Below are 16,877 nucleotides of genomic sequence, written 5' to 3'. Positions count from 1 at the left end.
TTCTGAGGCTCTTTGATGCATTTCAATTACGATAAGCCTTTCATGACTTTTATGTTTATTCAAATGCGATTTTTTTTCTCTGTCTATCAAATGTGCAATTTCTTCCCTTTTTTCCATTGATGCTCATTCAAATGATAAAAATTGAAGATTTTTTCCAAAGATAAGTCGATGCACTCAATCAAGCCGATTTCTGGTTTTTGAAAGAAATACAAGAATTTTTATCGGATTTAAAGCTTTAAATTTTTTGATCAAAAGGAAGTTTTCAAAAATTGAAGTTCACGGGCCATTTATTTTTCAATTAAAAGCATTTTTTCGTAAAATTCATAAATTTGATTGAAAATCCTGCAAAGCTAATTTTTTTTTCAAATATATCAGCAAAATTGCATTTTTTTTTGTCCAATGCAACGTTTCGTTCCATTCCCGTAAATTATTGTAATCAAATGAAAATCTTTCATTATTTCATCATTTGCCGTGCGCGATGCCTCAAAACGTGCGAGTAATAATAAAATATTTCTCCTTTTTTTGCGAAATGAATGATGCAGTAAATTGGATATTGAACTGCGAGCTATCTTCATTTTCCGTCAGATATAATCAACAAATGCAGCAAAATTTTCAGTGCAGAATTTTATCTTTGTAAAAATTTTTTCTGTTTCGAGAAGAATGAAATTTAGAGGAATAATTCAATTTTTTGAATATAGTAATCATCGATCAATATCAATCATTTGAACAAAATTTTATTTTAAATCAATTTTTCTTTTATTTTTGCTCTACTTTAAAAAATAAATTTTAAAATATTTTAAGTCAAATCGATTAGTGAAACTTTTGGGACAAAAACTAAGACCTAAAATGTGCGTTTTACATTTTTATACTCCTCAAGAACAAAATTTCACATTTTCGTACTCCTCAAAAACAAAAATTCACATTTTCGTACTCCTCAAAAACGAAAATTCACATTTTCGTACTCCTCAAAAACGAAAATTCACATTTTCGTACTCCTCATGTTTAAAAGTTGTTTTTTTTATCTTTAGTAGAAAAATTTTAAATTTTGTAACAAATTTTTAAAAGTTTTCAAAACTTATCTGACTACAAAAGAAAAACTTTGAGATTATTCTCAACATGAATTTGTAATTGATACTACAAGTCCATGCAAGAAATAGTGGAAAATTATAGTAAATCAATAAAAAACTTTTTAATATTGCACAACTTTTTTCATGTTCTTTTGTAATAAAATATCGCAAAACTATTATATTGTGTAATTATTTTAAAATAAAAGAAGCCATAAATTGAATATTTTTTTTTCCTCGCAGATTTATCGAGTTCTTAGACGCAATTCTTGTTATTTATTGATACTCGAGATGAAAAGAGAAAAAAATGTGGTACATTATTAAAGCTCCATCAAACCCTATTTTAAAATTCTTTGTTCAAACTTTTTCCTCTAATTGATTTTATTTACATTCATTTTCGAATTTCTCGCTGAAAATTAAATTTTCCATTAAAATACTTTTATTTATTTTATAATTGTTTGTTATTTCGCACTTTTCGGCTACATGAAATATTATTCTGTGACGCAACAATTTTCGCACGACGACGACAACGACCTAAAAATAAATTTAAATTTATCACACTTGAACTATTTCGAACAATGTGGCACCAATTAACAATGATAATTTGATTTTCATTGAATTCTTTCTCGTTCGTTTTGTTTGCGTTTCGATATGGATATGAAAATAAAAGTGATTTTTATGTGAGATTGTTAATAATGATATTTTTCTATTATTGATTGAAACTTTTTTTTTTATTTGCAGTGGATGCTGTTTATGCAATTGCACATGCCATTGACAACATGATAAAGGAAAAGTGCAAAGACATTCCGTTCCACGAATGCGAGGACATTCAACCGTCTCCCATGGGGTATGAGTTGCTGCGACATATTCACAATGTTTCGTTCGTGGGACGACAAAATACTTCGGTAAGTAATGTGTCAAGAAGTTTTCTAAAGTTGATTGAACGGCTTTTTGAACGAAAAAAAAAAATATAGAAAGTTTTCGAAAAGGGATGTTTAAGTGCATTTACCTTTTATTTAGATTAATTTTAAATTTCTAAATTGAAAATAATGTCATTTAACGATTAAAATTTAAGCCACGTGACTTAAGTTGTCTTTTAGAGCTTAGTTGAACTGGTCTTGAAGATAAATTAAGTCACGTGGTTAAAATTTTAGAATATGAACTTTAACAACTCAACCACGTGACTTAAGTTATCCTCAAGATCTTAGTTGAACTGATCTTGAGGATATATTAAGTCACGTGGTTAAAATTTTGGAATATGAACTTTAATTAACCACGTGACTTAATTTATCTTCAAGATCTTAGTCGAACTGATCTTGAGGATAAATTAAGTCACGTGGTTAAAATTTTGGAATATGAACTTTAATAACTCAACCACGTGACTTAATTTATCCTCAAGGTCTTAGACAAACTGATCTTGAGGATACATTAAGTCACGTGGTTAAAATTTTGGAATATGAACTTTAATAACTTAACCACGTGACTTAATTTAACTTCAAGATCTTAGTCGAACTGATCTTGAGGATAAATTAAGATCAGTTCAACTAAATCTTGAGAATAAATTAAGATCAGTTCAACTAAGATCTTGAGAATATATTAAGTCACGTGGTTAAAATTCAAGCTCTTGAAGTTTAATATTTTTAGCATGTGATTTTTTCGGACAAAAAAAATATTATATAACAAATTCTTCGAAATAAGTAAATGCACTATAAACAGGAAATATCTCGACAAAACTTTATGTTGTTATTTGTTGCTGAAATACAAAACGAACAAATAAAAAGTTTCATAAAATTTATCATACAAATTGATATCCTTCTCGGAATTTTTTTGTGTCTCACTACTACTTTTTCGACTTGTCGCTTGTAAATGACATCACAAGAGTAATAGATTAACTCGCAATTTAACAACATCTTGTCTCGTATTTATTTCTGTTACACAATAACAACAACTTCTGCTGCCTCGTCGAATTTTTTCCTTTATATAACAAAAAATGATGTCCATCTGTGTCAATTTCATTTCCTTTTTTTTTCTCTTGCTCCATTAAATCCGCACAGATAAGATTCAATAAGGACGGCGATGCTTATGGATTTTACAACATTTATCAGTATCAATATCTCGAAGACAAGCAAAAGTATGATTATGTTCCGATTGGAACGTGGAAAGAGCGGTAAGTCACTTGTTTTCACTTTTGTCTTTATGTGACACGTCGAAGACAAAAAAAAAATACACAGCTAGAATAGAACGAAAGACAAAAATGTGTCAAGAAAAAGGCAAAGCAAAATAGAGAAAAAAAAAGTAATATCTTAACAGCGCGACAAACCAATAATAAAGACGTGATAAAGAAAAGTGATACTTGTTGTTATGTTAGAATACTAGAATAGAAAAGTTACGAAAGAACAGGAAGAATGTAAATAATTTTTTTTCTCTCTGTAAATATTTTTCTATAGAGATCATTTTTTTGCAGCAGATGTTGCTTCATTTCGTTTCTCTCTTTTCCCTTCGTTTGTTTATTGATATATTAGATAGTCGTCGTTCATTCATTCAATGTTTACAAATTGGTGCTTTAGTTAGCAAAATAGTCAAATTTGCACCTATTGAATGCATTTTCACTCAATTTGTTAGTTTTAAATGTTTATTACCGATTAAAATTTGATAACCGATTAATATTTATTAAAAAAAATAAAATTAATTTTGGAAACTTAATATTTTCAATAAAAAATGAATAACTTTGAATTTTAAGAAGAATAAAAATTTTTAAAAACAAAAATAATTTAATTTGAATAAACAAATTAAAATAACCGATTCAGTCAAAAATTTATTTTAATTAATTATTTTTGACAAATTTACCATATTTTACACTTCTACAGTATTTAGAAAAAATTTCGTGTCATCGAAAAAAATATTTATAGCAATCCTCATGAACCGATTAAAATTTGAGAACCGATTATAACCGATTGAATTCTTATTCTCCATAAATCTTTCGGAAAATATAATAATTATTTTTAATTAATATTTAATAATTAGATAATGGTCTTTTTAACTTGAATCGGTTGAAAACATTTTTTTTTTTTGTTAAAATTTTAATCCATCGGTAAAAATTAATTTAGTCGGTTTAAAATGTTTGTTTTATAAAATAAAAATAAAAAAATAAATAAAAAGATTTAAAATGTTTATTTAACAAAATTAAACATTTTTTTATATTCAATTTAATAAAAGAAATATTTTCAACCGATTAAAATTTGAAAACCGATTATAACCGATTGATATTTTTCAATATTTTTTTTTCGTATTATTTCCTTGAAAATATAAAATTTATTTTTAATTCATAAAAAAAAAATAAATAAATAAAAAAAAATAAAAAAAAAATAATTGTTAAAGAAAAATTTATAACCGATTAAAATTTTTTTCTAACCGATAGATTAAACTTTCAACAAAAAATGGGGTTTTCACCCGATTCAAGTTAAGAAGACCATAAAGCAGAATTTTTCCAATTCAGTGCACCAAAAGAAATTTTCCCTCCCTCTTTACGTATTCAAGAAATGCTTGTGGCCAAGTATCAAATACACGAATCCCATAAAAGAAAAGAAAATAAAAATCCTGTTATTCTTACCTCGTAATTGATTAAACATGAACACAAAAGCATCGCTTTTGACGATTATGTGTTTGTTGATTAACGTGGAAAAAAAACTTTGGACATTTGTTCGACAAATCCTGCCCATAAAGAATTCCGCTGGATCATTACTTATACAATCAATGGTGATGCGGCGATGAACGAAAAAAAAAAATAAGAAAAGCATTAAAACGGTCATTAAATAAAATTTCCGTTAAAATGCGTAACGAAAATCGTTTCTGTTTAACGTTCCCTAAGCAGCAATAAAATGTTTCCTTTTTTTTCTTCCCTTTTTCTCGTCATTTCTTGGCAGGATATTCAATGAGCAAGTCGATCATACGCAACCGAAGGATGACTTCAACAAAGACAAAGATAGCCTTTGGTAGGAGAAATTTTTCGACCTCTAAGCTTCTTTTTCTTTCGCTTTATTTGGCTTTTTGCGCTTAACTGCATGTTCTTAATCAGCTCATTCTTGTTTTTCTTTTTTTTTTCGCTTATAAAAACATTAAAATAAGAGGTTAACGCTCTGTTTGCTTTTCGTTCCGCTTATTTTGGGACGTGTGTTTATGTTATGTCATCATCATCATCATCTTCATTGTCTTCGGAACACAAATAAACAAACAAACAAGGGACTGTATTTTTCTTGCTTGTTTAACTTTTGTCTTGCTAGCTGTCGGTGTGTATCATTCTTTTTTTTTCTTAACGCGTTTTGCGGAATTTTTGAAAAAAACGACTTTAATCCTGTTTTGTGGGCAAAAATAAAAAAAAAGAAAATTCTATCAATATGGAGAAAAATTCGTTGAGAAAAGAAATAAATTCAAAAATAATTGAAAATTAAAAAAAAAAAATAAAAATTTGGAAAAATCAAGGAAAACTTAAAAAAAAAATCAGAAAAAAATAAAAAAAAATTAATAAAAAAATCAAAAAAATAAAAGAAACTTTAAATTAAAAAAAATTAAAACTTAAAAAAATAAATTAATTTTAATTAAATAAAAAATTTTAAATTTATTAATTAAATTAAATAAAATAAAATAATTAAATAAATTTTATTAAATTTAATTAAATAATTAATTTTAAAGGACAAAAAAATGAAAATATTTTAATTCAAAAAACGAAAATACAATCAAGTCGAAAATTTTTGAAATTTAAATTTTAAAAAATTAATTTAATTTAATTTAATATTCTTAATTTAAAAAAAAGTAAATTGAATTTTATTTAAATTTTTGAAACTTTCGTAAAAATTTAAATTAAAAAATCTCACAAACTAAACAAAAATACGATAAAGTAATTTCCCTTCACAAAACCTTTTCGAAAAAATTTTTTTGTTCATTTTTCTTCGTAACCAAGTCCCTAAGAACACGAAGAAGACGTTGTGAAAGCCGAACTAATTACGAAGATGTTAAAGTATTAATTTTATTGCCTCACATAATATCCGTCTATTATCATAATCCTTGTAGGTATCTCGTTATTTTCATATAAACTGCCGAAAAAAAAAATGCCTTACATGACTCCGTAAATAAGTGGATTCCGTCTTGTTGAAAGAGAAATCTTTCCACGCCATTTCCGCACGAGAATGAGATCAAAAAAAGCGATTTGTTTGTTAATGAAGAAAGAAAAAAAAACGAAAAGTGGCACAAAAGTGACAATTATTTCGCTTTTATTGTCACTTTTCCGAGTATTCTCGAGTCTTTTTATAGAACAAAAAAAAAACTCGGAAATAAATTTTTGAGTCAAAAAAGGTCGAGAGAAATTCCATTTGAGTTTTTGAACAAAAAATTTCTTTCATGTGGTTTGAAAAAACGTAAATTTTTCGTTTAACATTCGACCTTTTTAGTTCAAAAGTTTCGCCTCCGTGCGATTTTTGCAAGTCATTCATGACCAATAAATGTCCTTGAATTTCCTTTAAAAGTTTCCGTGATTTAATTTATTAAGCAGAAGCAATTTAAATTGACAGCTTTGATTGCCTAGCCAAGAGAAATAGAGAGATGAAGACGATACCATCCACTAAAAACTTTCCATAATTTGATTTCTTTTTGTTTCCATTTCACATTTCTCATTCATCGAGCAATAAAAATGTGGGAAAAAAAAAAGTAGAATTGATCTAAAAATAAATCGAAAATTATTATCGAGCATCTTTGCCGCATGCAAGGAACTTTTGCTCGCAATTCACGTTACAAATGTAATCGCACGTGAAGAAGACGTCCAACGGCAGTCACAGAAGTAAAGTACGAAATAAAATAAAATTAGATGTCTATTATTATCATTACATAAAAAAAATCAGAAAAAGAAGAAAAATAGTTGAAGTGCAGTGTAATCACAGCAAAACCTATTGTTTTTCTTTCTCGCATGTTACACGGATGACGTTGGATGCAGGTAAAAATAATCGAATGTTACTCGGTGCAGTTCTTGGTATGAGCTCAATGTCAATTATGTTATTTTCTTTTTTCTTGGAAGGCAATCGAAAACACGGGGGTTGAGGAAAATAAAAACAGGGGTTGAGACGCCCCCATGAGACGAAAAAAAATAAATAAAATAAAAAATTAATTTTTAAAAAAAAAAAAAATAAAAAATAAATAAATAAAAGAAAATAAATAAATTAAAAAAAAAATTAAAAAAATAAATAAAAAAATTAATTAATTTTAATAAATTTATTTATTTAAGTAATTATTATTTTTTTTTAATTTTTTTTTAAATATTTTTTTTTAAATTTTGAAAATTAAGTAACACCTCTGATCGAAAATGAACCATCTAGATGTGTGTGGGAAAAGAAGAAAAATAAATAAACCTATAAATTTTTCCATCGAGTGAAAATGTTGTTATTACCTAGATGTAGGTGCTATTGTGCGGTGATGGTGAAGTAATAGATCTCAATTGAGTTATTACATTTTGTTCTTTCTATATGATGGAAAAATTTAAGACGAGAAAATATTAAAGATTAAACAAAAAAAAATAAAATAAAATTCTAAGAAAAATTGTTGAAATTTTTCAGAATGAAATTTTTTGAGAAATTTATTTTTTTTATTTTTAAAATAGCTCAAAACAGAAAAATTAGACAAAAATTAGAATTTAAAACGAAAATCTTTAAAAAAATTAATGAAGCAAATATTTATCTAAAAGATTTTTTTTACGTAAAAATCAATTAATTAATTGATTTTTTTTTTAAGTTTTTAAATAAAATTAAGGTCTAACTAAATTAAAAAAAAAAATAATTAGAAAAAGTGGCATAAATTTTACTTTCTTTCGAAAATTTAAAAAGAAACCTTTAAAAAATATGAAACATTGTTTTAAATTAAAAAAAAATATTTTTTAATATACCGAAACTTTAAATAATTTTAATAAAGTTAAAAAAATAATTAAAATAGTTTTGAAAAATTTAAATTTAATTTTTACTTTATTTAATTAAATATTTCTTTATTAAAGGAAAAAAATAAGTCAGAAAAAAAAATTATAAAATTAATTAAACTAAGACTTAATATTAATTAGTAAGAATTTTAAATGAGTCGCGTGCAAAAAAATATTTCACGTGAGAACACATTTCTTTTATCTTTTTTAATTTAAATGAAAATTGAGGAAAAAGTCATTAGAAACACAGAAGGAAATACTATTCAGACAACGTGATTAAAAAAAATTATGTAAACCGATGAAGATTTCACATTTTTTTTGTCTTGAATGAAATTTTCCTTCTTTTTTCTATAAATTAATTAAAAGATTTAAATCTAATTTTTTATGCAAAGTATTCACTTCTCTCTAAATGATTTTTTTTCTTCTACTTTTTTTTAGTGTCTTCGCTCTTTTTCTGTTCATTCATCTTCTTCAGGCACGCATTACATTTTATTGCCATGTAACAAAAAAAAAACAAGGAAAACGTCGGTAAAAGCTCTTTTTAAGTGTTTGCAGTTAAAAAGTAGATTTTACCTCCGCTGTACTTAGATCCTTCGTGCGAGGAGTTTTATGTTTCCGTTTTTTGTTCTTCTCATAAAAATGCGATCAAAGGAAGACGTCGTTGGCATATTAATTGTCACGACATGACGTTTGTGCGAGAAAAATGGCACTTATGAGAGCAAGTCGCAGTTTCCTTATCACATTACATAATTTAATCGTCAGTAGCCAATTATTACGCAGAACGTGTGTGTGTCTGTCAAAATATCATTTTTCATTGCGAAAAGTGCCAAAATGACGTCATCATGACGTGATATTAAATGGTCATAATCATAAATTATTCAACATCATTAAGCATATTAAGAACCACGATTTGGAGTGTTTCGGAGATATACAAAAGTTGAATATTGAACAAAGTTAGAGAGCAGTTGTGATTAATTTTGGCATCTTATCTCGATTACGGTTCAATGAACTAAATGCGGTAATTACTTGTCTCGTTTTTATTTGATTTTTTCGGAAATTTATGGAAAAATTTGCGACATTTTCCGGGAAAACTCAGCAAGGAATTCCTTTTTGAAGATATTTTCATCACTTGAACATTTATTAAAATTTGCTTGAAGCGAAATTTAATTTAAAAATATTTCTTTAAAAAAATCATTGCTGAATATTTTGTCTTCAGACTTTATTTAAATAATAATTTAAAAATATTAATTTTATAAATTAATTTTATAATAAAAATTTTATTTAAAATTAAAAACAAAAAATATTTTAAAATAATTTTTTAAATAATATAATTATTATTTATTTTTTTAATTAATTAATTAATTAATGAATTTAATTTTAATTTTTAAATTAAAATTAAATTTAATATTTTTATTTAATTGTTTTAATTATTTGTTTAAATATTTTTAAAAAGTGCTTTTTATTTAATTTATTTTTAAATTTATTATTTTTTAATTTTTTAAATTAATAATTTATTTTTTTTTAAATTTTAAATAATATTTTTTTTATAATTAATTAATTTAAATTAAGTTATAATTTTATTTAAATAAAAAAATATTTTTTTTTAAATTTAAGCTCAAAAATTGAAGAAAACTATACATTTTTTTTTAAATTTTCCAGATTTTTCATAATTTTTTTTCATACTTTAAAATATAAAATAAAATGAACTCATTAAAGAAAAAAATAATAACAAAAAATTCTGCGTTAAATTTTTCAACTTTTTTTCATCTGTCGAGAAAACGGGCGGCGGCATCCCAGATCAAATCATCATTATTTTTTTTTATCACAACGACATGCGTCATGTACTTCAATTGTAATGAATGTTATTATGTTCTTCCGTTTTTTCTCCCTTTACTTTGGCCTGGTGTCTTACTTTTGTACGAATTATGTAAAAAAAATGTAAAAAATTATATATTTTTCAAGGAATAGCAAAAAACGGGGGAAAAAAGGTTGAACATTATGTTGAGAAAAGCTGAACTGAATCTGATATTTAGTAACAAAAGACAAACTTTTTTATATTTTTCACAATTTCTCAACAGTTTCATGAAATGGCAACGTAAAAACGTTAAAAATACGAAATTTATGATTTTTTTTTGTTATACTTTTTTACTTTATTTTAAGTGTTTTGATGTCTGTCCGAATTTATTTTTATTTAAAAAAAAAAAATAAATAAATAAAATTTAAATTTAAAGAAAAATTATTATTTTAGTTAAAAATCTTTACATAAAAATTTTAATTTGATTTTTTTTATTTTTTTTTTTAATAAAAAAATTAATATTTTAATTAAAAATTATTTAAAAAATAAATAAAATTATTTAAATTAAAAATAAAATAATTCTAAAGTGACTTTTAAAAAATTTTTTTAGTCGAAAAATTTCACGTTAGCTGAAAATTTACAACAAGAAAAAATATTACAATACTTGATTTTGCTTAGATTAGCATGAAAAATGAACTCTAAGGTTCGTGAAATATTTACATTGTTCGGAGCTTTTGTGTGCGTCGCGCGGCATGAAAGTAAAATGAACATAAACGGCTTATCTAAAATCTGCCGCATGAAAAATGTAGAAAATTGCCTCCAAAGCTTAGAGACGTGTGGCATGTAGCAAGATGAATTGTCGGTCTTTAGCAGCAGATATTTTTAGAACCAGTTTAGTGGCACATGCTTGTCAGTCACCTGCTTTGTTCACAGTAATTATCGTGCATTCTTAACTCTCGTGTGTCATAATGGAAACTGCAAAAAACCTCTTCATAAATAACAATTACGCATTGTTCGCAGTGCATGATGATTATTTTCCGCTTCTTTCTTTTTTTTTTTGTTCCCGCATGTTTGCAACTCTGACACATTTCCACAACCTATTAACGTGTCCCGTGCAAGTTAATTCCTCGAGGATGAAAAACAATTTTTGGACGAAGACGACTGCGATGACAGTAAAAAATGTCACATTAGTGATCATCATCAGTACTTTTCTCTCGTAATTTCCCCAAAGGTTTGAAATTGTGGTAGAAAAGTCAGTCACTAAAATTTTTCCTTTTTCGTAGATGGATTTTTTTTTATTTTTCGTATTTGAAAAATATTTGAACTTAAACACGTTTTGAAGGAAAAAGAAGATTTTGTGATGGAATTATTGTCCGTGAGTTATTATTAAAAAGTATTTTTTCAATAATTTGCAAAAAAATCTGTAAAATTTTTAAATTAAAAAAATTAAACTACTAACTTCAGACAAATTAAAATTTTTCTAAATTGTAGAAAATTTAATTTTTTAATATTTTTTAAAAACATTGAAAATTTCAAGGAATTTAAAAATAAAGGAAACTTCAAAATTTGGAGCAAAACAAAAAAATGAAAAAAAAAAATTTTTAATTTTCTTTTTAATTTAATTATTTTTAAATTTTTTAATAAAAATAATTTTTTAAAAATATTTCAAAATAATTTTAAATAATTTGAATAATTAAAGCTTGAAAAAAAATAGAAAAATATTAATTTTTTTCAGAAAATAAATTATTAAAATCACATACCTAAAAATTAAATTTGCGAAAATAATTAAAAAAAATTAATTAAGTACCAAAACATCAAGAAATATTTGAAAAAAAAATATATTAAGGTAATTAAAAAAAATTTTTTAAAAAATTACAATTATTTAAAAAAAAAAATAAAATACATGAATTAAATTATTTGAATAAATTTAATAAAATCACATAAAAAAATAAATTACCTAAATTTTAAAAAAATTAAAAAATAAATATTTTAAAAAATAAAATAATATAAAAAAAATTTAATTCAAAAATTTTAAAACCTAAATAATGCGATAAAGCCAATAATTTTTACAAAAATTATTTTTCTATTTTATTTCGTGTTACACGTGCTTTTCCCCAAGTGTTTCGTCGAGCTTTCTCACTGAAGAGGCATTCATAAATGCATTTATCTGCATTATTTATGTAAACACATCGCACTTTAGTATATGCCGTCGTTGATTTGCAGAATAAAAGATTCAAGTAGCGCTTTGTGAGTGAAGCGACTGTGTGTCGCCAGCCAACTCAGGTGCTCTCCGTAAATAGTTTGTTTATTTATTTTTTCTGTATGCCTCGTAAATGTTCTTTGTTGGAAAGCACATTCAGCATTGGAATAATCAGACGCAAGTAAGCGTGCAAAAGAACATTCACTTTTGTTAACGCCAACAGTCTCTTGTGACTTTTGTCATTCATTCATGACTTCAAGAGCTCTCATTACTCGACAAAAAAAATTTTTTTTTGAGTTGTTAAAGAAAAAGAAAAAAAAATCAAAGGAAAAGCCAATTTTTTTCTTTTTTTTTTGGTTTTTATCACCAACTTGACGACGACACTAATAATAATATAAAAAGAAAGACTATAAAAAGTGGCAGGTAATTGACTTACCATCTGTTACACCATCACCGTGGCTCTCCTTCTCTCGTATCTCGATGAAAAGGTGCGGATGATCTTTATTGCAGCAAATTATATCTCTCAAGTTGGCTCCTTTTGTGTTGTTGAGTGATGTCGTTGTTTCGTTTTTATTTTTTATGATTAACATGAAGTGCCCCCGTTTTTTCATCGCTCTTCGTCGTTTATGGTGATTTTATTATCTACGTTTTGTCACACATCACGAGCTCACGAGTGTTATCCCTTTTTTGCTGAAGGAGGATTTGGAATCAAATTTTTCTTTATACCTTTGCAAGGTGATGCGAGGACAACAAAAAAAAATCAAGGAAGTCATAAAATTTGGAGAAAAAATGGAAAAGATGAGATTTATAAGCGATTTTATTGGGCAAGAAAAGGGTTTTATGCTGAAAACGTGAAATTTGATGAGAATTGGGGGTTCTAAAGGGGCATTTAATAAAATGAAGAAGATGTAAAAAAAAAAATATAAGGAAAAATTTTAATTTTAAAGTTAAAGTTTTCAATATTGAGATTTTCTGCCAGTTTTCCAAAGAACTTTTAATTTTTCTTTTAAAGAAAATTAAATAAAATAAAAAATTTTAAATAAAAAAGACTTGCATTGACATTTTCAACTAATTTTTGCCTAATATATTTTTTTTAATCTTCACAAATTTTTTTAAGTTTTTTTCAAAGATTTTTAAATAAAATTCCTTAAATTAGTATTAAAAGTTTTTAAAATTATCAAAAAGTTAATTAATTTTCTTTAATTTAATTTTTATTTGATTTATATATTTTTTCCTCAAATATGAAAATTTACACAATTTTTTAAGGTTTAAAAATTAATTTATATTTTAATTAAAATTAATTAATCAATTAATGAAAAAAAAAAATAAAATTAATTAAATTAATTAAAACTTAATTAAAACTTTAAATTAAAAAATTTTAAATTAAATTAAATTTAAATATTAAAATTTTTTAAAAATAATTAAAATTAATTAATTTTCTTTTATTTCTTATTAAAGTTAATTTTTTCACACATTTTTTGAATTTTTATTTTATTTTTTTTTAAATATTATAAAAATTATTATTTTTTTTATGATGTTTGAAATTTTCACATTCTTCGAAAGTTTAAAAAAATATTTTTTTTTTAAATTTAATTAAAATTAATTAATAAAAAAAAAATTAATTAATTGATTAAAACAAAATTATAAGCCCTTTTTTTAAATTTATTTTATTTTTTTCAAATTTATTTATTTTTTTATAAATTATCTAATTTTTTGTTTCAAATATTCACAAATTTTCAGAGTTTTTTGATTCTTATCAAATGTTTTTTTATTTTTTTTAATATTTTTAATTAATTTTTAGAGAATTTTCTAAAGAAAATTAAATTTTCCTAAATTTTCTTTAAATTTAATTTTTTTTTCTTAAAAAACTGTTAAAAATCACAAAAATTGATAATTTTCAGTTGAAAAAAGTAATTATTCTCTCATCAAAAGAAAATTAACCTCTAATTTGCACTCAAAGTTCATGCACCACTTTAACGATGTTCATCATCTTCACGTCTAATCGAGTGGATTATTAACCAGACAAATGTCATTCCTCACAGCTGTCGACCTAGCCAACCAACTATTTACGAAGAACAATTGAATCAACTTCTCCAATAAAAGTCTGCTACCAAAAAAAAAAAAAAAAAAAAAAAAAAAACAAAGAACAAAACAACTCGAATCCACTCGACGACGAAGCAAGCAAAAAACATCGAGCAAGAGATAGAGGACAATAAAATGGTGTTTATGTTGATTTTTATTGTCCTTACATAATCCCGAGCAAAACATTCAGATCCAGATGAGATGCCATAAAAACTGGCAGAATTTTTTTTCTTGTCTTTTTTTATCCACGGTCGAGGCGGCATCACAAAAAAAGGAGAAAAAACGATGATTGCTAGCATTTATTTTCCGATAAAACAGAAAGTAATGATTTTTTTTCGGTCAATCCGGACAGCAAATCCGCACTGAATCGATCTACTTATTAAAATTCTCGATGGATGCGAATTCGGTCGAACCGTAACATGACTCTTGATGTGCATTCGATTCGGCATTAAATTGATTGAATTGCCATTGAATTTGATATTTTTTTCTATTCGATTCGCAGCAAAAAAAAAAGCTTATGCCAATTTTTTCTGTCATTCGTCCAGGGTAACAAACACAATGATAATAAATTTATTGCAAATGGAGAGAGAGAGAAAAAAATACGAAGAAATGGAAAATCAAGTTAAGGATATGCATTGAATTTCAAATGAAACAGATTTTTAAATCGTTGTCACTGAATACAAAAGTTTTCTTGTTTGTTTGTTATTTTCGGTGCAGCACCGACAAGACAACAACAACAATAATAATAATAATAACACGCAGAATGGAAGTGGTGAGACAGAGAGAGACATTGCATTAATCTATAAAATGTAGAAATGTCTTCTGTGCTAATGTAATCTTCTACGGCTACAGACTAAGTGCATTTGCTCAATAATTTATGGCAGATGGTTTTTAGTTGTTGTGTCATGTTTTTTCCAGAGCGATCTTTTTTAACTAGAAGCGAAAAACAGGGTGTTGACTCGAAGGATAAGAAGGATATTTACGGATGAATTAAGGAATTACATGAATTTTATTCATTTTTTTGCATTTATTAAATTTATTTATATTTAAATTATTATTTCGTTATTATTTACTCATTTAGTTTATTTTTAAAATTAATTCTTTTATTCTTATTTATTTTCATTTAAACTTGAATTTTATTAAAATAAATTTAAAAAAAATCATTAGTTAAGAAAATATATTTATATAAATTATTAAAAATTATTTTTTTAAATATTTCTTTTATTTTATTTTTTATCCGACCTAAATTTAAAAAAAAATAAATATTAACAAAAAATTATCAATAATTTCAAATAAATTATTAATATTTTTTTTTATTAATTCCTTTGATTAAAAAAAAATTTAAATATTTAAAAAAAAATTCTTTAAAAAATATTTTTTAGGTAAAAAAACTTTTAAATAAAAAAAAAAATAAAATAAAAATTGGAAATTTTTTTTTTTTAATTATTTTGAAAAAATATTTAATTCAATAATAAATATTATAAAATCTTATTTTTTTTACTTGCCTTCAAAAAGGAAAATTTCTCATTAAAATTTTTACGCAAAACCTATTTATTCAGATTTGTTTTACAAATAGTTTGTTAAATATAAATTTATTTTTTTATGTATTATATAAAATGAAAAAAGATAAAAAACAAAAAGTTAATTTTTTGTGATGCTAATTTTTAATATTATACATATTTCTCATAATATTCTTTGAAAGAGTAATAAAAAAAATGTTTTTCTTTGGAAATAATTTTTTTAATATGAACGTACAAAAATTGATAATCTTGCAATAAAAGTCAATTCAATATAAAAGTTTAAATTAAATTAGGGGAAAATTATTTTTCTATTTTATTTATTTTTTTTTTTTTGATAATGATTGGAACTTAAATTGAAAATTATTTTTCTAAAAATTTCGAGCTTTTGGACACATAATGAAAAAACAAAAATTTAAAAAAAATTTTATTTTTTAACTTATTTTCAAAAAAATTAATTTTTTTTATTAATTTTTAAATTATATATTTTTCATTATTCTTTAAAATTAAGAAAAATACGAAATTTTCTTTGGAAATAATTTTTTTTAATATTAACATATACAAAAATTGGTAATCTTGCTTAATTCAATATAAAAGTTTAAATTAAATTAAAAAATATTTTTCTTTTAAAATTAATTTTTTTTTAGATGATTGGTTTAATTAATTTTAATCAAAAAATTTAATTTTTATTTAAAAAAAAATATTTAATTTTTTTTATTTTCATTAAATATTTATTTTAATAAAATAATAAATTTTTTGATTTGTTTTATTAATTAAAAAAAATTAAACATTTAGTTTAATTAATTAATTATTTATTTAAATTATTTTTTTTTTACAAATTTTGATCTAATAATTATAAAACTGCTCTGCAAAAATTTAAAAACATTTGAAATCATGTTGTTCTTGTCTTGTTAACGCCCTGTACGAACATCTCCCCTAACAACATTGCCTTTTATTTCAAAATATTTGTCTATTTTGTGTACATATTCAACTTTATTTATTTGTTCATTTCCATCTTTACTACTTTTGGCGGTAGTTGTTTTTCATTTATTCCCCATTTCACATCACACAACACCCCGAATACACACACCCGAAAGACACAAAATCACCCGGATTTCATTTTGCGTCACTACTTCACCAAGTTGCAATATGTTACCAATAAATTGCTCGTTTAGTTTTTTTTTGCTGTGTTTTTTTTAACAGTTACAAATGGAAGATTATTTTTCACTTTATTCCAGTCTTTATCTGTAACACTGACTGCTTTGTT

The 16,877-nt window shown here is 24.2% G+C and overlaps 2 protein-coding genes across 2 annotated transcripts in view; one reads left to right on the top strand and one right to left on the bottom strand.

Annotated features, from left to right (window-relative positions):
- LOC134833130 (prolyl 3-hydroxylase 1-like) overlaps nt 1-16,877 on the bottom strand; it is a 145,453-nt gene that overhangs the window by 98,770 nt on the left and 29,806 nt on the right. The window lies entirely within an intron of this gene.
- The window catches only part of LOC134834868 (metabotropic glutamate receptor 8-like), a 90,639-nt gene that overhangs the window by 65,254 nt on the left and 8,508 nt on the right, over nt 1-16,877 (top strand). The window contains exons 7-8 of the mRNA XM_063849666.1: nt 1,806-1,969; nt 3,119-3,231. Of these exons, the coding sequence (XP_063705736.1) occupies nt 1,806-1,969; nt 3,119-3,231 (277 nt within the window). The remainder of the gene's footprint in view (nt 1-1,805; nt 1,970-3,118; nt 3,232-16,877) is intronic.

Source organism: Culicoides brevitarsis, chromosome 3, assembly GCF_036172545.1.
Source record: "Culicoides brevitarsis isolate CSIRO-B50_1 chromosome 3, AGI_CSIRO_Cbre_v1, whole genome shotgun sequence".
Classification (NCBI taxonomy): Eukaryota; Metazoa; Arthropoda; class Insecta; order Diptera; family Ceratopogonidae; genus Culicoides; species Culicoides brevitarsis.
The sequence above is the reverse complement of the archived record's forward strand: the minus strand, read 5'-3'. Positions and strand labels throughout refer to the sequence as shown.